Source organism: Triplophysa dalaica, chromosome 2 (genome assembly GCF_015846415.1).
Source record: "Triplophysa dalaica isolate WHDGS20190420 chromosome 2, ASM1584641v1, whole genome shotgun sequence".
Classification (NCBI taxonomy): domain Eukaryota; kingdom Metazoa; phylum Chordata; class Actinopteri; order Cypriniformes; family Nemacheilidae; genus Triplophysa; species Triplophysa dalaica.
In genome coordinates this window covers 10,567,392-10,592,697 of record NC_079543.1, presented here as the reverse complement: position 1 = coordinate 10,592,697, position 25,306 = coordinate 10,567,392, and the positions used below count along the sequence as shown (strand labels likewise).

General features: G+C 37.8%; 3 protein-coding genes across 3 annotated transcripts in view; 1 reads left to right on the top strand and 2 right to left on the bottom strand.

The window, feature by feature from the left end:
• stox2a (storkhead box 2a) overlaps positions 1-16,165 on the bottom strand; it is a 47,058-nt gene extending 30,893 nt beyond the window's left edge. The window contains exon 1 of the mRNA XM_056762893.1: positions 14,674-16,165. Coding sequence (XP_056618871.1) covers positions 14,674-14,995 — 322 coding nt within the window. The 5' untranslated portion in view covers positions 14,996-16,165. The remainder of the gene's footprint in view (positions 1-14,673) is intronic.
• A 3,894-nt stretch (positions 16,166-20,059) lies between these two features.
• On the bottom strand, positions 20,060-22,448 carry ing2 (inhibitor of growth family, member 2). The gene is made up of 2 exons (XM_056738328.1): positions 22,132-22,448; positions 20,060-21,348 (listed from the first exon to the last, which is right to left on the bottom strand). Exons 1-2 carry the CDS (start codon positions 22,268-22,270, stop codon positions 20,645-20,647), a joined length of 843 nt encoding a protein of 280 aa, XP_056594306.1. The 5' UTR covers positions 22,271-22,448; the 3' UTR covers positions 20,060-20,644.
• A 945-nt stretch (positions 22,449-23,393) lies between these two features.
• Positions 23,394-24,755, top strand: sod3b (superoxide dismutase 3, extracellular b). Its single transcript, XM_056738340.1, is given in 3 exon segments — positions 23,394-23,601; positions 23,925-24,412; positions 24,415-24,755. Coding segments are annotated over 2 exon segments (570 nt in total). The 5' UTR covers positions 23,394-23,601; positions 23,925-23,937; the 3' UTR covers positions 24,510-24,755.
• The last annotated feature ends 551 nt before the right edge of the window (positions 24,756-25,306 follow it).

The following is a 25,306-nucleotide window of genomic DNA, read 5'->3' as shown; positions in this document are numbered from 1 at the left end:
CTATTTTTCTGTCATGATCATTCACTTCACTTACTGCTATTAGAAAAACATGGTTGAAATAGGTACAAGTAGGTAGATACGGTATTTATGAATGTGTAAATGTTTTAGGAACAAAAGCATATTGTTTGAATCAGACTGCTGTCTGAATGCTTTCTGTCTTGAGACCTGTTAGAATTTTTCTGGGTTGCTCTGGAAGAACAAATCTACAAATTGTTCATTCAATAAAAAATATACCAGAAAAGTTTGAAGGTAAAAGAGCAGTTAACTTGTGTAAAGTAGGCTTGGTACATGATTTTCACGGGGAATAAAGATAACTAATGGTTACCTTGTTTTCTAAAGTGAATGTTTTCAAATAAAAGCAGTTGTCCACTTTTTGCCTTTTTGTTTTAGTTTAGGGATGTTTTTATTAATATTTAGATACTGTATATCAGCCATATATCGTTCCATATATCAGCTTCCAATGTTTAATGATCGGTTATCAGCTTCCAATGTTTAATGATCGGATATCGTTTTTGGCAAAAATGTACATATCGGTGCGTCCATTAATAGTATTCAATAGTTAGGATAGTTCTCCAAAAATAATGGGGTGCAATGTTGTTTGGTTACTAACATTCAACATCAAAATATATTCTTTTGTGTTCTGTAGAAGCGACATGAGGGTGAGTAAATTTACGAAATTGTCATTTATGACAGGTTTTATGATTGATCATTCAGTAATGAGTGTAATCTTTACATACCTCTAGTGGTACAATACACAACACGAGACACACAAGAAAACAAACATATCCGACTTCTTCGTTTTTGTATAAATATATATTAATAAACACAGTCAGAACTATCACCCGTTTGATACATCGAAGAAGGCTAGAAAGTTTTATTAGTGGTAGCCGTACTATTAAGGTGAGGGTATACGCTGGCAGTGAAAATTAACTAAACCGGTAACACAATAAGATAAGTATCTTTCTGTCCATATTCACTTTGATGAATACCATATTCATCTCAGGTATATCTGAGGCGAGAGAGGCCTTCAGCTAACCTCCTCCCTGCACTGTCCTATCCCAGTCTGCCTGCTCATCAGCTGAAATCATTAACTCTCTGGTCTGGCAGCGCATTGGAGAACGGGAGATGGGGTTAGAGGAAGAGTGAGGAAAATAGAGTGAAGTTAAAGGGGAGGGGTAAGCTGCTCTGATTCATTCATACAAAAAGAAAGGGAAAAAAACACCAGCCATCTTATTTCTGAGCTGCAACAGCAGCCGTAACCATGGCGACGTTACTTGATGAGCTCATAGGCTCTGCAGTAGGACATCTCTAAAAGGTGAATGGTGGAGACGTTGCTGAAAATTTGGTGAGGGTTTGAAGTGGCTTTTCATGTGGTAAATATTTTTGCATTGATTATAACAAAACGTTATTAATACGTGTAATAACAATTGTTATAACGACAAAAAAACTTATTTATAGTTTTGTTGATACTAATAATAAGTAAGAATTATAAAGGAAAAAATATCAAATCAGCTTGTTATTAGATATGAGATCGGAAAGAAAATCTTTGAAAATAATTGTTCAAATGATTTAGATTGTACAAGCCAAATGTCCATACAATTCACTAACTATATTTTGTGTACAAGCGCATTGTAACGAATCAAAGCTTTAAACTGTGTCAATACATAAATTGGTCATTATAAGATTAAAGTATCAAAAGACTGCTCTCTATAGCCAGCCAGTGAATCAACTCTATAGCCTTACATAAAATCATACCTGTAAAACTGATTGATGAACAGTAATTTGAGTGCAATACATTTAAAATGTGATGCACGTACATTTAAAAGGAAATACTAGGCAAACTGACACAAAAGCTGCTGGACGCAAACTAAAGATACACTCCATACCTCTAGATGGCGGCAATGTATCAATCCACAATAAGATTCCAACCCCTGTTTAAACAAAATCATCATACAAGAACTGAACACACCACTGATCACTGCAACATGAATTTCGGACCATTCTTGATGCTGCATTAATAGTATTTTGACAAACAAAATATGTCTTAATAGTGAATCATGGTATTCATACATGTAATTTTAATTCATTTTGACAGTTATTTGATGCAAATGCTTGCTTCAGTTGGATCAACAATTCAAAAAGACATTTTACTTTAGAATATGATGAATCAAAATAGGTTAAAATATATTCATATTTTTTTAAATGTTTTTGTTGATTAATAACAAACTTTACTTATACAATATTCTTTTTATAATATAATAAATTCATATAATACATTCTTGTCATGACTCTTGTGTTTCATTGTCCTGTGTTCGGTCATTATGTTCATGCATCCTCATCTGCACAACTGTGAACCTGTTACCCTTACCCTTACCCCTGCTCGTGTTCTTGGTACGTATATCCTGTCAAGTCTAGTTATTCTTTAGTAAAGTTATAATCAAGTGTTGTTTAGTGTAGTCAAGTGTCTTTGTCCTGTTTATTATCTCTATGTTTCTGCCATACCCCATCGTGGGTTTTTGTTTTGTTTATTGTATAATAAAACCGTTTGTTAATCCCCGCTGCTTGCAATTGGGTTCTTCCCCGTGTTTTTCATACCACATTCTACTGTATAAGGGTTGTTGACGAATAAATCTTACCATGTGTCCTATGGTGCAACAGCAATACTTTTGAAAACAAACTGTTAATATTTATAATATAAAATAGCATAACAGTGATTTTCCTTCATTGTTAGTTTTTTCTAAATGTTTGTACCATATGGGCGTTTTATTGTCAACTATAAACATTGCATCAAACCTAAATTCCCAGTTTAAATCAAAACCTCTTAATCTTATTAAAGCACCAAAACTAAAATAGTCGTTTCTCTTGTCATGAGTAAAATTTGATTGCAGGAAATAGTTCAAGACAACCACCCTAATCCAAGTTGGAATTCTCTCGAATGAGTATGACCTCAACAGCAGACTTTTAAAAAGGCTTGAAAGGAAAAACAGCACTAAAGTCCTTCCTCCTGTCAGCTTAGTTTGAATGAAACCGAGACAACCAGCCACCTCACTTGTCAAATCCACAGCTTGATTACAAAGAAAAAGAGAGAGGGAGAGCTCCAAAACATTCAATAGGGCAGACAATGAAAACTAGTGGTATTAAATGAATGCTTCATTAATAGAAAATATCTACTGGGCTCTAATAGGAAAAACGCTAAATGTTATTGTTAAACCTTTTGGATAAGTAAGAGTTCCTCAGATCTTATACAATAGACTCCTTTATCAAATGTTGGGCAGAAGAGAAAAAACTATTAACATTTATACATAAGTAACATTACATACATAAGTAACATTTGCAAACATTTGAAATTCACATTTTTAATAAACGTTCAAATCATGCCAGCTGTGAATTTGAAAGGATGGTTTTTGAAAGGAAGCCTGTAATTGTAACGTTAAGGAACCAGGCAGAGAGTAGATTCAAATGCAGTTTAGAATTTAATTAAATAAACAAAGATAAAAACAAATCAAGGTAATCCCAGAACAGAACAGGAACGTAAACACAAAGACCGACAACAATTAAAGGAAACACTAGGGCTTAAATACACTGGGATAACAAGGAAACAAGAAACACCTGGGGAAACTAATTAACGAGAAAAACTACAAAAGACCACAAACTTGATACGCAAACAGGAAGTAGCCTAAAAGTTCAAAATAACAGGGGAACACAGAACAGATCATAACAGAACCCCCCCCTCTAAGAGAAGATTCCAGATGCCCCACACCAACAGTCCAGGAGGGTGGTGGACTGTAGGTGGAACAAGGGGTGGACGGAGGGACAGGTCCATGTAGGGGAAGAGGGCTAGGACCGTGGTGCAGAGGCGGACCCGGGTCGTGGTGCAGAGGCAGACCTGGGTTGTGGTGCAGAGGGGCAGGCTGGTCAGGTGGCCAGGGAGGTGCAGGCTGGTCAGGAGGCCAAGGAGGCGCAGGCTGGTCAGGAGGCACCATCAGAGCTGGACGACATGGAAGTGCAGGGGCGGCGCAGGCAAGGCTGGAAGCCTGGGTATGGCAGCTATCTGGATCGCGGCCGCTGGAGTGGAAGAGCAGTGCACAGCCCAGACACGCAGTAGAGCAGCAGCCATCACCGTCAGAGCAGACTCCAAGGGGAGAACCTCTGGAACCGACACCACCAGATTTGGGAACACCGGACTTGGGACCTTGGGAAAACAAGCCACCTGCACAGATGCCAGAGGAGTATCCCCCAGGTTAGAAATCCGATGCCTGTGCCTCAGCAAGCTCTTGACTGGGGGCCAACTTGCGAGCGAGCTCTGAACTGTCCACTGCAAACTCCGTTCACCGCCTCCCACCAAAAAAATATTAGAGGCGATCTCCTCCTGAACCTCTCCCACGGTGAGAGTGGAACCAAATGCCCCAGATTCTGGTCTGCTGAGTATAGACAGGGATTGGGAAATGCAAGGTAAACCAAAGACTTACTTTCCCCTTGAAAATTGCAGTAACCAATCTGCGGCCCGCCTGGTCCTGTGGTCCAGCTCCAGTTGGACAGTCATCATAGTTGAGTTTACTGTTCCAAGATCAGTTTCGGCTCAAGAACACAATGATATACCTTACAGGCTCTACAAGAAAGCCCCTGGAGTGTTGAGGTACCATTGGAGATTGATGGCTGTGGTATGGATTAAGTAAAGCAAGTAATACGAAAGGTCTGGATAAGGGCAGGATGCTTACTGATCCCCAAGAAGAAAAACTCCTAAACTATTGACCAGTTTGCCAAATTAGCATCTTGAATGTGGACAGAAAGATTTTCTTCAGCGTTGTGGCCAATAGACTGGGGCGGCTTACCAACGACAGGTTCTGAATTACTGGCGAGCCAATACCAACGGTCACAGACGGGACCATCAAAAGCCTTGGACGGTGGTACAGTGCAGACCTTAAAGACGCCGAAAAGGTGGAATATCTCTGGCAGGAGACAGTCAGTGGACTCAAGGAAATCAATAATACAGCTCTTCCTGGGAAGCTGAAACTCTGGTGCTTTTCCAATTTGGAACCTAGAGATATTGGTGAGTACAAAAGTGAGGAAATGGCTTGGCCTACCAAGATGCCTTAGCAACATAGGGCTGTACAAGAATGGAGCTCTCTCTCTTCCTATTGCAAGCCTTTGGAGGAATATAAATGCACCAAACAATGCTGGAGATGACACACAAAGAATCCTGCAAACCTTATGTTGTTCCGACAGTAGCGACAGGGAAGAAATGGAACCCAGCGATAGCAGATGTGAAGGCAGCCTTCAAAACGCAATAATAGAATACTTTATTGACAGTTCAATACTATAATCCAGCATGCGAAACCGGTCTCGGCCACGGGAATCACAAGAGACGGAAAACCACTTTGCGAGAATCCGACCAGAACGGCCCACAAGAACCACGTTAGTCCACAGGGAGAGAACTCGACCCAACGGCACTCAAGGAAGAATCAGAAGTATACCCAGTCCGGGAGATACTGACCCTTGAAGGGAGAGCAAGCAACAGGGAGAAGCCTCAACCTGCCAGCTGATTCCTGCCGAAAGAAATGGCTGTTAATGGAGGGATGCCGGGGTGAAGAGACCTGGGAGATCCGGGAGGCCAACGGTGACTATGGGGAAACAGAACTTGAGAGCAAGATAAACTATTCACTGGGGAAGTGGGAAAATAATACTAAAGAGCTATAAACTAGGATAAACCCCTGAACTATGGGGGAAAACAAAAAACTAAACAATATCACTAGGATACAAACAGGACTAGGACTAGGACTAGGACTAGGACTAGGACTAGGACTAGGACTACTAGGACAAGAAAAGTCAACAAGAGACAAAACAATGACACGAGTGAAAACAAAGACACATTAGACAGGAACCCTGACAGGGACATCGTAGGACAAGTTCACTATGGCAGAGGGAGACTTGGTTTGGGAACAACCACACCCACATGGCGAAAAGCTACACCCAAGGAACAGCATCACCTGGTGGTAGAGGAGGTCTAGCGTCAAGAGGATGCGCCAGAACGGAATCTCAAGCCCAGCAAGGCTGCAGGATGTGGCCCAATGGACGGTAGTCAAAGAAATGATGCTGAGAGAGGCCGCCACTGGCTGAAGTTAAATTGGAAGGACACAACATAGGCTGCCAAATGACAAGGTAATAAAATGGTTTTGTGTGTTTTAATGTTATGCCATATGGACCCCGGGGCACATTAACGGTGCCAGTGGGGCTAGAACAGCCTTTGCCAACTGGGTGGCGTAGATGATTGCACTAAGGTTTTGGCAATATGTAGTAAAGTTATGTCATACGGGACGGGGGCACTGAGCATGCATTAACGGTGCCAGTGGGTCCAAAACACCCTTAGCCACCATGTTAGCACGTATGGTTGCATTGAGCTGTGATGCCACCGGGCTACAAGCACAGTAAGTGTTGTTGAGGCTGCAGCCACTAATCTGGATGAGTTAATTGACACAGGAAGTGGGGTTTTGAGGACAGGTCCAGTGGAGTATAATCAAGAACTTGCCAGGGGTTCGGAATCATGCTTTCCTGTGGCTCAGTGGTTATAGCTAGATTGAGGATGCCTACCCGACGAACCCACTTACACATCGGATCTCCTTTCCTCTATTCATACTCTTGACTGCTCACCCTGACATACATAAGGCGTGAGAAATGTCTTATTGGACAATTAAACTGTATGTAAACAGTGGGATTATAACACCTAGTCCTATTTAGCAAATCATTATTATACATTCTTGAAATTAATAATAGTATTATTTGCCATATACAAATCCATTTAGTTGTCTGTGGTCTGAACAGCAAAGATAATAATAATGATCATATTTTTAGAAACCTTATTCAAACCGGGCATCAATTAAAGTAAATGGTGTATTAGTTAAAGAGTATTGGGTTTCGCACAAAGCATGTGCATGAATGGGTAAATAGTAATGTTATGATAAACACTGAAATTCTAGATTTCCTTTCCACATTGTCAGCTACTCATGCTAGAGTCATTACTATGGCAATCAATGTAAATAAACAGAATATTGACTAAATTATATGATTAAAATACATTCAAACTGACATTATGGACAGGCAGTCCCAAAAATCCATTCGGGAATTTATTCTGTAATGTAAACAGACAGATTGTACTACGTCTCCAACAGCATATATGCATTCAAAAAGATATCGTATTTTAGGCATCCATTCAGTCTGTCTCACCAGAAAATCTTTAATCTGAATATATGCACTAACATTGTGATTGTAAATTCATACATTTAATAAAATGAATCATCCAGAAATGTTAAGAATAAATTCCTATTGTATTCCAAGAAATAATGGCATGAAAAATATATTTTTGTACAGCACTCCATTAATGCCTTAAGACTGTTCATAAATCAGAGGAACAAACTGACACAATAGTTGCTGACTATTGTCTTTATCACAGTAATTTTCCCCTTTCAAAGCACTCTTTAAATGTCAGAATAACATTTCACGTGGGAATTTGCCAGGTTGTAGAATCTCCACAGGCTGTCTTTCAGTTAAGATGACAAGTTTGACTGAATGACACAGCTTTAAAACACCTTTGTGACTTGCTAACTCTAAAACATTCAAGAAGGAGAGAATTCAAAAGAGGGGAGCTGAAATTATGAATGGGATAAATGTACTAGTATCAAGGTACCACAGACTTGTTTGGTTGCAACTTTATATAAAAACTGCATCCAAGCCAGACAAACCAAATAACTGTGAAATTAATACAGATGACTTTGTGCATCTCCAGTTTAAAACACTGCATGTGTCTTGTGAGACTACACAGAGGATTGATAAGTGTGTAAGAATGGCACTTAGCGAGTCAACACTCAAAGTTCTACCAAGGTGATACATGAATGAAGAAAAGGTGAAGAGTGCAGGTTGGGCTCCAGGGTAAGGCGAGGTTTGCTCCACTACAGATCACAGAGATCGTTCTCAGATCTCCTCACGGGCCAAAGATCAAAGCCACACCTGGGCTATCAAAAGGAAAATTAATCAAAAGTCTATTTTGCTAAAATGGGAGTGGCAGATGCACAGACAGGCTAAACATATACTGTAAAAACAACTAGTAAGATGTACTTATTTTTGTTTAAATTTCCATGGAATTTTATAGTAAATTGCAAAATCTTGAAACAAAAAGAAGTAAAACTTCTTTGTTTTACAGTGTACAGTCAATGAGAGGAAAAAAAACTCAAATTTAATTTCAGTTTGCATAGACTTGTTTGAAATATAAAAGTTATACTCAAATGCAAAAATGTGTTTATCACAATCCTGTCTGTGTTTTCCCAGGTAGTTTGGACTTTTAGTTTGTTTCTTTTGAGTTCATGTTTCCTGTCCTGTTTTGTAGTCATTTGTGGTTATGTTGTTCATTGGTTCCATGTTGATTGTCACCCAGTTGTGTCTTGTTGGCCCTATTTAGTTTGTGTATATACACCCCAGTGATTGTTGTACCTGGTATGTTATATGATATGCTTTTGTGATTCTATGTGTGTTTTTGGACTTAATATTTCTCTGTGGATGTAAAATCACTCTGTGCACTTTATTAAATGGATATTTTACTGCGTTTGGATCCTGCGTTTGCCTGCCTATCCACATGTAACAGTGTTACAATAAATTTTAAATTTAAATTATGTAATGCTATAATGTGTTTTCAACTAGTGCATTCTTACCAAAAAAGAATTTGGGAAAAACAGAATTCAAACACAGCAATGGAGACGAAGCAAAAAATAAACACATTTCTATTCAGACAATCTCAACTACAGGTAATCGTAATTGTAGGTGACATGTCATACAAATTAGTAAAGAGAAATTTACCAAGAAGGATTTAGTAATTAGAATTAGTAATAGCTGATTTGCAGGACTGTCTGCATTGTTTTAGGACCCGATTTACAAGTAATGCAGATCAGCAAGCATTGCAAACATGCCTTAAACTTTAAAGCTTGATGGAATTAGCATGGCATAAATCCCAATCGTGTGATCGGCTCTGAATACCAATCAGCAGATTACTGAATCACATATACTGACAGCCACTAATGCTGGGTGTATGAAAGTACAGTTGTGCTCAAAAGTTTACACACCCCTTGCAGAATCTGGAAAAAGCTGAAACTTTTTCCAGTTTCAGCAGATTCCAAAAAGAGGATTTTGGAAAATATTGGTGTATTTTTAATTTAGTCCTGCACTGAGCAAGTTATTTCACTAAAGAAATTGTAGAGAAATAACATTTCAGAGGTTTACACCCACCTGACTTTAAATGAATTGTGTTGACTTTGTGGGCAGCACTGAATGTTTCTGAATGTGTATGAGTCTCTTGATTGTCCTCAATGTAAAAAGATGAATCTCAACATCATACAGTTACTGCTGGACATGAGTCAAATATCCAGAAATGCTGAAAAAGCTAAGATCGTGGAGGACCTGAGTGATTGTTGTGAAGAACAGTGGACAGTCTAGAGACCCTTAAACAACTATGACTAAACATAAAAACTGTCATTGATTGTTTAGGTAACATCATACAGTATTAAGTATCAGGGGCGTGTAAACTTTTGCCCAGGGCTATTTTTAGAAATTCTGTTATTATTCTTTAGTGTGAACTCCATGTTAAAATGTCTTTAGTGAAATAATTTGCCTCATGGCAGGACTAAATTAAAAATAATTAATTTTCAAATATCCTCTTATTTTTCCAAACGTTTCAGCTTTTCCAGATTCCGCAAGGGGTGTGCTAACTTTTGAGCACAACTGTATATACACCATATTGACAAAAATATTGTGATGCCCCCTTGTAAAGACCAGGTTTGACTACTTTAGTCATTTCCGTCATTTTTTTGTAATTTCTGTAAATTCAATATCAAATTTAACATTGAGACATATTTAAAGTGTTTTGTAACCAGCAAAGCTTCAGGCTAGTGTGTGCATTTGTTTAAAGGACAGTTTACCCAACCCCTCCAAAAAAGCTATCATCATTTACTCACCTTCAAGTTGTTCCAAATCTCTATAAATGTATTATTTTAAATATATTATTTTTGAACACAAAAGAAGGTCTTTTGAAGAATGTGGGAAAGCAAACTCTTCTGGGGGTACTTTGACTAACATTGTCATTTTTCTTACTTTGGTAGTCAATGAGGTCCAAGAACTGTTCGGTTACAAGCATTTGTCCAAATATCTTTCTCTGTTTTCAACCAAACAATGACATTTATACAGGTTTGGAACAACTAGAGGGTGATTAATTCATGACAGAATTTTCATTTTTAGGTGAACCATCCCTTTAAAGTCATGGTGAAAGTCGTAGATGACAATCAGACATTAAAAGCGAATCTGAATAGGCATCATTGTCCCAAACACAACATCATCCAAAAGTGCAGTAAAACAACCGAGAGAAAGCCCTGCTCAGCATGACTCACAGTTTACCTCTCTGACACAGACATACAGAATGATTTAACCTCTGGGAATAATCGGGTATGATCATGACACATCTCACAAACATTAAAGCCTGTAGGGGAATCTGCAACACTCAAAATGTTCCTGTCAAAAAATATGTTTTGTTTATAAAGTTGTGACTTAGGGTGTCCACATGTCTCTCCACGATGCTGATTTGGTGATCCATTGACCATTTCCCTTCATTCTGTTATGCACTCCTCCCTTTCCTGCAATTGAAGACAAGGCATCTAGGGCTCCCCATGTGTCAAACACAGTTCCCTTCCTGTCCCCCCGCCTTCCTTCCCATTTGCAGCAAAACCAGACCTGTTTTTTAGCGAAAAGCCACTAAATGCTGCCACCACAATCCATGCGTTTACACGACTCAGACAGGCATTCTGATATCACGGTCCTTGTACTGCATGTTTCAGCATAGTGACAAGTGTAGGAATTTGATCTATAGAGAGCCATCACCGTTCAAATAACCGAGCACTAACACAAATGCTTTATAATAAGACGTTTAACGACGCTTTCTAAAAAATGACTATCATGCAGATGCTTGAAAGTATCTGTTTAAGAATATAGTTAGGGCCTAATGGTTGGTGTCTCATGAAATTCGAAACTTCACTGTCTCTGGGCAACCTCCAAATTATACAAAAACATCAGAGTTAGCAATCCCAATCTAACCAGAATATAAATCTTCAAGCCTTTCTAGTCTGACACCCACAAGGAAATACAAGGCTTTGGGTTACGCATCTCCAATTTCAAATTATTTAGAAGAAATAATGGCAGAGTATGTTTTCACACTTTGCAGAAACTATGTTCCTACTTTGAAAATGTGTCTCCATAGATTAATTCTCAAGGCTAGTATGGATTTTTGTTATCATGGTAGGTATTTGGTTACATCCTCAGGGAATGGACATACTGATAAAATAAAAGGTCGACTGCATTTCAAATCACTTTAGATAAAAGCCTCTGCCAATTCATAAAGGTATGTCATGTAAATGTGTTACTGTAATGTCCAAAAATCTATTTGACACTTGATCACATACTTATCTTTTGTCAGATGACTTCAAGGTTGCGAACCATTTTATTATCCAAAATGAAAGGAAATTTTCCCGACAGACAAATGAAAAATCCAGAAACCCACTACTCTCCACAATACCCAAATATGTTCCATCCTTGCATGCGAAAAAACACTTAGACTGTTCCTTTCAAGAGTTTTGATACAAGCTTAAGTCGAACTCTATGTCTTCAATTAGCACTTTTTCTTTAAGTTTTACCAGGCAGTGTTCAAAGAAGATGTGAGGTGAGTTAATGTCACCCTTAAAAGACCTGTATTTGAGCACAAACAACCTCCCAGGCATGTTCACACAATCAGGTATGCAGTTATGAGCTCAAGTTGGCACTACTTATTTATCACGTTTATGATAATCACACACCTGAACAGCTCTGTGCTATTTCAAGACAACATTTTTAAATCTAATGGGAACCTTCCTTGCTGTCTGTATGGCTGTGTCTGTGGGTAGAGGTAACGTCTGGGTTATATTGCTTTGCTTACAAAAATACATTCGTAACTTAGAAACATACTTTATTGGCCCTGTTTTGCCGCAGATGATAAACAAAAACAACAAAAAGAATAAAAAAATCTATGAAACTGACAGCAATTAAAGTCTGGAGATGCAACATCTTCACATTGAATCCCAAATCTGAATTTAAATCATATAGGAGTTTTCATAGGAACATTGTTCTTGGATCACAATGGGTTAAGATGATGTTTTAATGATTTACAATCAGAATTTGAAAAACAAAAAAAGAAGATAAATGAATTAAATATTTAAAATAAAATAAAGTTACGACTGCAAAAAAGTTAAACCTCCGTAAGTTGTCAATTCAGTGTATTTTTTTGCTTTGGGTATAACATAATTCCACATAAAATAAGTGACAAGAAACGCCAAAAAAAGTAAAATAATATATATCTTTTAATTTATATAAAGGATTATAAATCTGCTTAATTAAAGCAAATATATGACACAAAATCAGCACAAAATGCTTTTTTCCATAACCTGTGTTAGCACATATTAAAACTGAAACTCCTGGTGTTTTAAAATTTTTATAAAATAATAAATTTTGGTGAATTCATAGATTAAATTCAGTTTTAGTGGCACAACAGAACACAAACCACCTCTGCTTCTTTCAAGTTAAGAGCAAAAAGTTCAATTCTCAATTTCAGTGCAAAACATGATCAATCAATCTCTTTATCGGTGGGAACATAGCTCAACCCATTCATGAACCCAAACTCAGATCTAAAAAACACTAAACATATCAACACATTCCAAAACAGACCATTTAGTATCAGTCAGGAGGAATGATAAGAATTTTTCTTTGAGTTGCAATAATGTGTATGGGATTGCTTTATGTTATGTTTGCACAATCAGTGACTGGAGGCACACATTTTCACAGTCTCACCCTTGAAACTCTCTTTTGTTTATGCAGCCTTGAACCCAAACCAACAGCCAAGACAATTACATGGAGTTCAGAAGAACAAACCTCTCAAGGCAAATTGCAAAAAGTTATGAGACAATTGTATAGTTGTATTCTTGATATTTGGTCATATCTAAGTGTCTGTTTATTCATCTAGATGTGTCATGTGAATGCATGTTTATAATTTATCTGCTTCACACCATAGGTACGTGATTGAGATTAATCATGAAACTTAACATAATCAAGTTTTCAATTTGTGTTGCATAGTATTTTCAAGAGTTTCACTGTAAAAATAAAAAAAGAGTTGAGTCAATTGAAAATAACAAGGCAAGCTATCACAAGCACTATTTTTGAGTTCACTCCACAAACAGAGACTAAAGTTCAGCCAACATTTCAAAACAATGTTTAAGTCATTAGTTGACACAACATTGTCAACTATACCTAATAAACAACAGAACAAAATATGTCTTGATGGCTGAACATAAAAAGAGAATATACATCTTTTATTAAAAAATAAACACATTTATTTTGCTTATAAGTACATATGTCTTTTTCAACAATTGTAGGCTATTTGTTTTCTGCCTCAAACAGACCATAACTTTAATCATATAAGTGTTCGACCATTTGTGTTAGATGCATTTAAACTACCTATGGATTCAGGTCATGCACTTACACCTCAACATTGAACACACAAACCTCAACCATGGTAACAATCAAAAACCATCCTCCATTAAAAAACACAACAGTAACAACGATATTAACGTATAAATTAGGCCAGCAAGAACTAAAACACCAATCTTTAAAGGAAAAACAAATAAGAAATATAGAATTGAACATGATGCAGTGCATCCTGGGAACTTGCAAACTCTTGCAAGATTTTTTGTTCAGAATAAACTGTTTTGTAAATTTGGCAAACTTTCTGACATTTTGGAAAAACACTTTAGTCAACAAAATAATCTTCGTTAAAAACATGTTTGGCCTAACTTTGTAACGTAAATAAAAAACAATAATTTGACTCTTTTAACTAAAAATTCTATGTTCAAGTTACTTATTTATCTTTGTAGGGAGCACATTTTGAAAATTGAATTTGTTTACAGTGTGACTAGAACAATCCACAGAGATTAAGAACAACTATTCAAACTTTGAATGATGGAGATTCAAAGGACTGCTCTAACTTTAAACCTGTTTCTTCAAGCAAACATCAATATTATTGAGAGTGTGTTAAAGCAAAGAATGTGAAGAAGTATATATATATATATATATATATATATATATATAATGAGAGACATAATTGTAAACCTTATTGGCCGGTTACAAAGCCTATACAGCAAATTTCATGGTAAATACTTGTTGTCACAATCATTAGTCCAAGGTTGTCAGATTGTGCAGAGAGAACTGCCATTCAGACATCAGATATGAATATGGGTAAGTGTATGTGTGTAACATACAAATTGTATCTTCACAGGACCGCACTGCATGTTGGGGAATCCCAGTACGCACCCCATGCTGTTTTCCTCTGCATGTTGGGCTTGCAAGTGAACTTCACTGGAATGTTCATGACGAGGAGGTAGAAATTTATATTCCCATGAAAACATGTGCACCTACACATCACTGTAGCTCAAAATCTATTTACAAACGATGTTAGCCCTTTTCTTTATGAATGAACTGAACTACATGTTGCTCTCCGCTAGACAGATGTAAAACATTCTGCAACCTAAGAAAGATCTCGGATAAATGTATAAACAGGCTTACCTATACACTTGATCTCGAATCCCCGAGGTGGTTTCAGGGCCCTCCGTGTCCATCCTTCCCTCAGTACCTCCAAATGATCCTCCTTGCCTTGAATGAGTAGAACATGTTCATCTATCCAGCCCAAGAAAAACGTCTCCGATATGGCGTCCGTGACTTTCTTATTCCAGAAGTGCTGCATGTTCTCCGCTTTGAAGTCGGCGAATATCTCATAACCGGTGTGGTGGTGCTGAAGCTTCTCCGTGACCGCGGGCGATTCCTCGGTGCTGACCCGTGACAGCACTATGGCCAGGGAATGGGGCGCTATCTGCAGGAACTTCTCCATTCTCCTGCGCGTTTCACACACAGGCCACGGCGCGGATTGTGTCCCCGTCCGAAGCTCCTCCGCGGCACTCACACGGTGTTTTATTGCGCACCTTATTAAATTGCCAAAACGAGCACATCGCACCCGTAGTTCAGTTTGGGTTTGTTTCCAGGAGCCGAAGCGCTCCGCGTGACGGCGGAGGGTCCACCAGCATGCTACGCGAGTGAGACGCCAATGTCATTTATGCATACAATAAATGGTCACAATGCTGCCTTCCGTATGGTGAGCCCATAGCCTGATGCCAACGGTCCAGTGGACAATAAAGACTGGGCACTGCACTGATCGATAGAGCTGAATAATCAATAGGGCTGTCTGTATTAATAGATCCCAACCTGCCTCTTTCCACACCTCTCCCACGGCTTTCTGCGCATAGGAGCGAAAGAAAGCGCGTAGTGCGAGAGCGATTCCTCCAGACGGCTGGCCAGCATCGAGGCCTCTTTAGCGGTGGCTTGATCGATTACTGCATTCATTGGTGATGTTTGATGGCCATACACCGCAGATGACTTCATTCCTTCTTATTCATGTCTTCTTTTGGTGCGCTGCAACGTTGCCTCCCAGTCCGTTTTAGTATATTTTTACCTTGTATACTATTGACCATTCATAAAGACCGCATGTTTGCGTTTGACAGGTCAGACTCACAGCCGTAACTCGTTTCGAAGGCGTCTGGCTCGTGCGCCGGTGCCCGGTGCGGCAGATCAGACTGGACGTGCGAGAAGCGCAGCGACGGAGCGCGAGTGGATCACCAGATGTCTTCCTGACTCCACCTACAGGCGGCCTTCAAAACATGGCGAGTGCGGTGCATGAACCACGCAACAGGTGAACATTGGAAAAAGCAGAGCGCGAGCTGGCGGTCACCGATTAGCTCAAAAGCACTTTAAATCATAGGGTGGACATGAAAGATGCGATGCGGCAGGCTATCCCTGTGTGGGCTACAAATGTTTTCCTCCTGTTAAAGGGATAGTTCACCCAAAAATGATCTTATTCACCCTCGTGTCAATTCTGCAGATGCCAATATTGTGAATGTCAATGCCGTCACAAATTGTTTGGTTATCAACGTTTTCCAAAATATCTTCTTTTGTATTTTACAGAAGAAATAAAATCATACAGATTTGTACTGAGGGTGTTTAAAATCCCTTTAATGTAACCACAGCCTTTGCATAAGTTATATTATAGTCTTTCTAAATGAATATCTTTTTATAGCAAATTCATAAATTGTTAATTGTTCATTTTAAACTATAAAGGTCTCCATAAATAAAAAATGTATACAAAACGATGAGAATTCATCTGTTATATGGTTTCACACTTACACAAATACGTAATTAATTAACACACTATCATTTTGTGGTACATAACTATTTTGATAAATTAATAGATTGTGTGTTTGTGAATTATAATCTGAAAAGAATCTAGATCCGGCTTTATTTGCATTCGCTTTCTTAAGACCTCCTTCATCAAATAACCTCCATTGAACAGAAAGAGAGCAATCAGGACTTGGTGTCAGATATCCGTTCCCCTAGTTTTCAGGGTATTTCCTCCTATTCAGTGATTTCAGTATCACTAGAGAGAATACCAACTCTTTTAAAATGGTCAAGTCAAGTCAACTTTATTTATATAGCGCTTCTGACAATTTTCATTGTTACAAAGCAGCTGAACATAAAGAATTGTGACTATAAGCAAAACATTTAAAGCACATAGATAAGGGTGAGAGAAACAGGTCAGATATGAAACAGACTAGACATTCCTATATGTCATATAAATAAAGTAAAACTTTAAATAATGATTGTGGTGACCAGGGGTTGCAATAAAAACTCCCACAAGCAAAGTTAACCTCAAGATAACAATTCTTTTGAAACATCTACGTGGGATGAGAAATAATATGTGTGTTGCATTTAACATTACAAGGTAGACTTAGTGGAGTGGTTGGATACTTATTAACCCGTAGCGGGATTCATAGATTGTGTGAAACGTTAACACAAAAAATCCTAGGTTATAGAGTAAACCTGATTACTGTGTAACCCAGAATAAATACACATTTACAAGTATTTGTCATGCTTGAAAGAGCTGGTCACTTACCTGTCTAATGTGTTCTTGTATTAAATATGCAGGTCATTCTTAATTCACACAAAGATTGTTTTTTCTGTAGCTAATATAGTTAAATGAGATGTTATTAACACCTTTTGAATGTGACTTAATATTTTATTTTTATTAGTATAGTTACTAACAGGACTACACTCATTCTTTCATCACACAATGATTGCTTTTCCTGTAGCTGTTACAGTTAAATGAGATGTTATTCACTCATTTTGCATGTGACTTAATATTTTATTTTTATTAGTAGTTACTAACAGGAGTACACTAACACACATATTGTTTCATTGTGACCCATTGATATAATCAGCTTTATAAAAAATATAAATAATATCACAGAGGAATGTTAGTCTTTATTTCCATTTAGTCTGCTGAGATCATTAAACAAATCAACAGATCAGACTTACCTTGGATGGTTACTTGTTGGTGACATCTGCTGGCAGGACTGTTCTTTATTCTCTTCAACTATACATAAGATAATTAGGAAATCCGGGGGTATTCCAGAAAACAGGGTTAATTTACGGTCAGCTAACCCAAACCTTACCTATGTCGGTTCCAGAACCCGTTTGAAGAGAAGGTTTAATCAACATGAAGACATTGTCAATTGATCACAGATTTCACGAGTCACCATGGAAACGGTCGGGAAGCTTAAAGTTTTTGACTGTAAAACAACGTTTAGATCAGAGTTTTTTTCACAGAAGACTTATATTTGCTTCAGTGTATAAAATGCGGGATTAAAAATCATAAAATTATTTAAATTACGTGTTTATAAAACTATAAACGTTTTATAGGCTGTTCATTATTTTATTAAATATTTTAATTATATGCACTCTTTTTATACTATAATATTTAAAATATATACTGGTCATGCCAATCTTTGTTATGTAAACTGTAGATTTGTTGAGATGTTTGTAGTTTACCATGGGTTTACCATGGTATTTTACCAAAATTGTGTTTTGTATGAGGATTTGATCACATTGCTTATTTTGAAGTAAACCTCCTTTTTGTTCCTTTTCTGTATGTTCTTAAAAAAAATCTACCTTTATTTGGTTTTCTGATAATTGAATTTGCATTGTATCAGCTTTATTGTATAAAAATTGTGTAATGCTTTTCAGTACACTACACTATGAATCATAATTAATTTGCAGCAGAGGATGAAGGTCTGCTTTGACAGAGGTAGAGGTTTAAAATGTTAGGCCAGTCACATGTCCGATGTATCATGTAGCTATATATCCCTTTCAAATACACATACATTTTGTTTCTTTCTTGTGACTTTGTTTGCAAAAATGCCATGGCTTTCCAAATGCTAAAAGAGGTGGAAACGGCCTATCCTGAAAGTCTAATTGTAATTTGGAAAAAGGCCTTTCAATATTTAACTGTATGAGGAGGCTGAGGATGAGGAAGACATTTTTAACAATAACAGTTTACAATATTTTATTTTGAAGATTATTTCATTTTAAAAGATTAAATAATGAAGTTAATAATTCAATTAAATGTGAATGCTGAATTGTGATGGGTGATATTGGAAATGTAATTGTAAAATAGCTGTTATATCATCATTTTTTATAAGTAATCTGTGCTTTCACGCCCACGAGACGCTCATCGAAAAAACAAACATGCGTAGACAACCCCTAAAGTTAAGTAACATTTCCTTAAAATGAACTAACCCTGGAACATAACGGGCCCCGGAGCAGGTTATCTTCATAGAGTGAGTTGTTATGGTTACGTTTTTGTAACAAAAAGTTGGGGTTTTCAGCTGACTAACCCTTAAACTTACACGGGTATGTCACATAACCGATGTGATGAACATTATTTGTTGTTGAGCTCACATTGACCCTGGAATGACTAATGTCAGTTCAAATTGCAAATTATAGTGCTGGGACTATACATTCCTGTTTCTAAATGAATTTTCAGGAACGCCTCACTGGATAGTTAAAAAATTGCTTATTGGCATCTCAAATATTGTCATAAGATTATACGGACTTACATTTAAATTTAGTCATTTAGCAGACGCTTTATCCAAAGCGACGTACAGGTGGGGTAAGCAATGGAAGCAATTGGGACAGCATAAGGACAACAAAAGCATAAGTGCAATCAAAAAAGAAGAATGGTCTCATATAATCTAACACAGTTTACAGAGCTAAATTAGATTTTTTTTTATAGAGTAGAGAAGAAATAGAAGTCAACTGATCAGTCAGGTGTTGAGGAAAGAGATGTGTTTTCAGAGGTTTCTTTAAGATGGCTACAGAATCTGCAGATCTTGTACCAGACTTCCCTCAACACAGCAAAAACTAAAACATGCAAAAATGGAAAATTTTTATTACCAACCCTTTTTTTCCAACCTAGTTCAAAAATCACTCACTCAAAATATCATTTTTTTTTAGAGGACCTTAGTTGGAATACAACAACTATAATAGCTTCCAGACATAGAGAAGGACATCAACGAAAGAGTTATTAATTATATCCCACTACAGCGATAATCCTATTTCCCCAAATATAGTCAACTTTGAAAGATTATCTTTAGGATTTAATTATACAAGATAAACAAATAAAAGTTACATTTATAACTATAATAAATAAACTATAAATAAACCGGTTCTGGACCAGTGTTTGCAGTGTAGTGCGCTATTCAGTACCAGTCAAAAATTTGACAGAACTGCTGATTTAGTTTTTTTCCCCATTATACAGCTTATATCTTTAATCTAATCACGCTTATTCAGTTTAAAATAAATATTTAATTTGGAAAATGATAACACACAGTTTATATACTTGTAAAAAGGCATATGCCTCCAGAGTCTTAAATATCAGTAGAAACAAATTCAGTGTGTCCAAAACTGAATGGTTAATGAGTCTAATATTTTATACATACTATCTGTACATAAAATATGGACTGTCTCGTATATAAGCAACTGATTTATACTTATAACCACAAGCCAATTCGAGACAGAACAAGCATTGATTTATTTAAATAGATGAAACTTCACAAAAATTAACAAAAAAACATCACTCCAAAATTGTAACAAAGAAAGTGAATTTGTTCTTTCACTGGAAGACATTTCGGAGGTGTTTTATCCCATATGCTTGCTAAAGTGTGGAATGAAAGAACAAGAAATGCAAAAATAGAAAAAAGATGTGGACAGAACGTTGTGCATTTTGATCATGTGCCTCTTTTTAACAACTTTTATTACCCTGGCCTGGGTGACTTCCAATATATGAACTTTAGAGGCTTAGTGAAAGCAACAATTTAGAGTAAAACATTTGGAAAAAGAACTCTTCATTGTCTTAGGGACTTAGTGGCAGTATCTTAAACATCTGTGTTTCCATGGTTAAATAAATCTGTTGGTCATCATTTCACCATCCATCCTAATGCATTAGCAACAACAGCACCTGTTCGGAAACTTTTCAGCTAAGTGCATGAGGAGAACCTTAACATAAGTTAAACCCAAAAATCGCCAGTCCCCATACAGGCATATTTCATTTAAACAATCTTTAATATTAACATAGCACATCTTCTGGAAGGCACTACCTGGACCGCCGATCCTTCTTGGCCCTATCTGCACTTTTTTCCATAGTCTTTTCATTGTCACCCCTGCATTTGGGGCAATACCATTTACCTTTGGGTTTGTAGGTGAGTCCAACGCATGAAAAGTGGAACCACTCAATAGGACACTGCTCATTGTCGCAGCCAATCATCTCTCCATAGGACACCTGTTCACAAAGGCAGTAGGTGGGCTCATTGGGATCTATGGTGAATTCGACCGGGGACGCTTCTCGTTCTTGCTTGGCCTTGGAGCGTTTCTTCTTCTTGGCCGACTTGGACTTTTTCTCTCGGGGCTGCTGCGTAGGTTCTTCGCCCAGGTCTTCCAGGGCACCATTGGCACCATGACAGGTGTCACGGCTCTCGCTGTTCCGCTGACGTCTGGGTCGCCGCGCTGAAGAGCGTTCGGGCAAAACGTTGGCAGAGGTGGTCGCAGGATCGTGCCTCACCTTCTCCACAGGTCGCTCCGTTTCTCCTGCCTCCAAGAAGCTGGGCGAGTGGGCCTCAATCTGGCGCGAGCGGTTCTCCACAACCTCCATCATCTGTGTGACCACATGGATTTTCTCATCTCCAAGCTCCTGACTGGTGATGAGAGCACGCTGCAATTGAATCTGCAGTCGTTTGCGCTGGGCACTGTCACTCTCCTTTTTGTACTTTTCATATATCTCATCCACCTCCTTGAGGACCTCTGAGTGGTTCAGAAAACAGAGAAGCGTGAATGAAAAAACGTTAGGTTGTGGGTTGAATCATAGAATTGCAATACATTTGTAGACGCTGAACGCCCAAAACGTTTTACAAAGCCACATTTAAAAACACTACAATCGATTGTTTGGTTTTTTGCATGTCTGGGCTACCTCTCACGCTTTGTAACAAAACCCTACAAGTAGTCTACCTACCTGCCAGAACATACGTACGTGTACCTCTGTCTCATAATAACACGCGGAACAAAACGGTGATCCGAAACGTTTAATAAACGCTTTCTCGTTGCACAGAAATACATTTGCACGGCAACATTCATTTGCAAACTGCAAAGTCCGCCAAAGCAAAACATAACTGCAAAGCATTACTAGGCGTCGGCATCAAGCCGTCGCCGTTTTAGCTCCGTTCGAACAAAACACAGGGGCACAGAATGAACCATTACGTCGTAATGTAGCAGATACTATGGTAACTAAAGCGATGCGTTTAGAAAGAGCGCAGCCCAACAACAGTACAGAGAGCAAGCACTAGTCAAAATGGCTGATCACTGGTGGTAGGATAGTGTTGCTACTAGAACAAACATAGCTGAATATGCGAAAGACGCAATTTAACTAAAACACAGCGAGTGTGTCCAGCATTAGTAACACTAACAACAAGCCGAATAAAAATGTTTTTGGTGTTAAAAGAAATTAAACAAAGCCGGTATACGTAAATCGTACTGAAAAATACTTCGTTGTATACTGGCAGCTCTCACAAATGTTTCGCGTAACGTTACCTTGATACTTTGTGTCGATCTCGCGTAACAATGAAACATTCCTCTGTATGTCCAAAGGCAGCGATTCAACACATTCCAAATAATCCTCCACGTAGTTGACAAGCTGCGATTTTTCCACGTTTGGATAATGCCCTAACATGGTGATAGTAATACATTAAGCAGCTATGCACCTCTTAGATATGAACTGAGGTTCAAAAACGAGCGGTTTCCACTCATATGCTCCTTTAAATTATGATGTTTGTTGGCAACCTAGTGTTGAAGCCACTCTTTCCGGGCAAATTCAGTCCAGTCTTCCCTGGCTACGAGAACTCCTTCAAACAAAACTATCGGCTGTGCGCATGCGTAAGGTCGACCCATAAAATACCGCGTTTTGCATTTTCAGACGCTTCAACAAATAGGAGGTGGCGTTGCTGAGATATGGGCGGATCGTAGGATCAGCTGGGCGCGTCCAGAGCTCATGCATGGGAGGGTCGATACATTAAACGAGAGGTAGACTACATGCTAAGTCAACAACACCGAGTTAGCATGTACTGGGGATAATGATATAATAGAAGTAATAGCTCTATCCAGGTTGTCTCACAATCAGTCAGTGTTTTTCGTCTTTTGATTTCCCACATTTGAATTTCTCATAAAAAGTTGCGCACGCTGAGAATGAGCCCCGTTCTGTTAATGTAACTTGGTACTACACTTGCGTATCTATGTGTATTGACAAGCCGGGCTTGCAGGCGTACAGCTCGGTCACAGACGTCTTAGCATCGGTACGCCACGCAAGCAACCGTTCTGCACAGCATGCAGGACATTTCTGCCCAATGTCCGGAGACTTTCCCCTAAGCAATGGTGGAGAAACTACGTTCCCAGTACGTAGCTTAGGATACAAGTTTTCAGGCGTGCACATGTCTAAAAGAGATAAGACAGGAAATATATAGAGCGGAATACGGCGATGTGTTTGCATGATGGTGAGAGCATGATGGTCTTTCTTTTCACTCCGCGTAATCGATTTACTTATAGAGGAATGCAGCTGAATATCACAACGGTTATCAATTCAAGGCGAACCACATTAAGAGCAGTATTTATTAGTATATCTCGTCTTGAAGTGCAGACTGCAGAAATAATGTAAATTAGGTTCATACGTCACGATGAAACGCCCCTTACGATGGTTCTGAGCCAATGCAATAGTTCTATAAGAAACGAAAACAAAGAGGTTTCTTTGTTGTCTTGTTTTAATTATTTTATAATATTCTCCTTCAAGAGTTACTCGAAAATGTAGTGAAGATTAAAATCAATAAAAGATTATTTTATTAGAAGTTCGTAGAAAAAAAATGTTTTTTGTATTGCATTGTGGGTAGACATGCCCATTTTGAGGTGTCAACGCCCCCAAATTATGCAATTAAAATTGGAGCCCGTCACTTTCTACTTAAACTCCGAGTAACGATGTTATAAAATACTCCTTTAAGCGAGAAAAAGCAGAAGGTACGTACGATGTAGAATCTAAATAATTAAGTGTATATATATATATATATAGTGATAATACATTTAATTAGTCAATGCAAAACAGAAGCAACATTTAAGATTGTGTTTGTAGACTATAACGTCATTATTTCTGCTTTTGTGTATATTGAATAACCAAAGATAATGTACATTACTGTAAAGTTTTGTTGATGTTATAATAATTGTATAATTTATATTTGTATACTTTTTACGCTGCAACTGAACTTATATATTTAATGCATGTTGATTTTAAAAAAGCAACACGTGGTTTGGCTGTGATTTTTCTGTATTTTACTTTACCACAGAGAAAAAGAAGCAATGAAGACCCTTGGTTTTTCACCACTTCAGGCGCTTTTGTTGGGTTGCCATTTGTACTTTTGTGGATCAGCATTTGCATCATATAGTAATTCCGGATCACTTCAGGCTATGTGTAGGATGTATCCCAACACTCCAATAGCATCAGGCATGGCTTGTGTATATGGCCAGATTCTTTTTAAACAGTCTGGATCAAAGGAGAAACTGAAGGTGACTTTCAGACTCTATGGCCTCCCTGTCAACAGTAAACAGCCTAGAGCAATGCACGTTCATGAGTATGGAGATTTGAGCAATGGCTGCAATTCTACAGGTGGACATTACAACCCCCTCAGAATAAACCATCCAGAACATCCAGGGGATTTTGGAAACTTTGTTCCGAAAAATGGACGGATTTGTCAGTCACGGTATTTTGATGCAACACTCTTTGGAAAGCTCTCAATAATTGGCCGGTCTGTTGTTATGCATGAGGGAGAAGACGATTTGGGAGAGGTGGAAATGCAGAAAGCCTGTTAAATGGCAATGCTGGACGGCGACTGGCATGCTGCGTTATCGGCCTTGAAAACCCTAGAAATTAATACTCCCTACAGAAAGTCACAGGTCTAATTATACACCCTGCTGAAAAGTCTAATGGTTTCCTTTACAATTTTTTTTCTAAACGTTTACCATTAAAATCATTACAAAATTCCTTTTATGTTGTGTTTGGGATTATTCCAGAAGGATTTAAAACTGTTCAACTTCAAAAAGTTGCTGAAATGTTGGTTCCTATCTGCCAGATAACAACATTACCATGACAGCTTCCATTATAAAAATTACAGTATCCATTAATATTCCCATGACTGTTATTTTTTTTATTATTGCTATAGCACTGCAGTTTTGCATTTTTCAAAATGTCTGTTCTTCATTCGGCACTAAACCAATATATTAAAATGTCCTGAATAAACCAGTATTTGTCAGTTGTCATTAATGCTTAATTTTGTTACAACAATCAGTGCTTTCATGTACACATGATAGGCTCTAGAAATAAATATTTTCACCAGTAAAAATTTAAACCTACGTTTAACAAGTTTCCATAGTTGATTGTTATTAAATTCATAGTTACTAAAATAAAATTTGATCTCACCACAGTTTAACAATGATATCTGTACCAGAGCCCTTCTGTACTAATAACAAGAATTGCAAAAAATACTAATGCTGGTTACTACTATACTTTTACAATAAAACGATGGTTAATTTAACTGGTTATTTTATGGTAATTTTGATTCCATTGAAGATCTTATTACATTCTGTATAAAAAGGTGTTTACATTAGTGTCATAACACTAGCATTTTTTAAGTACTGTGCTGACAGCCCGGGTTGTTGGTTATTCTCGAAG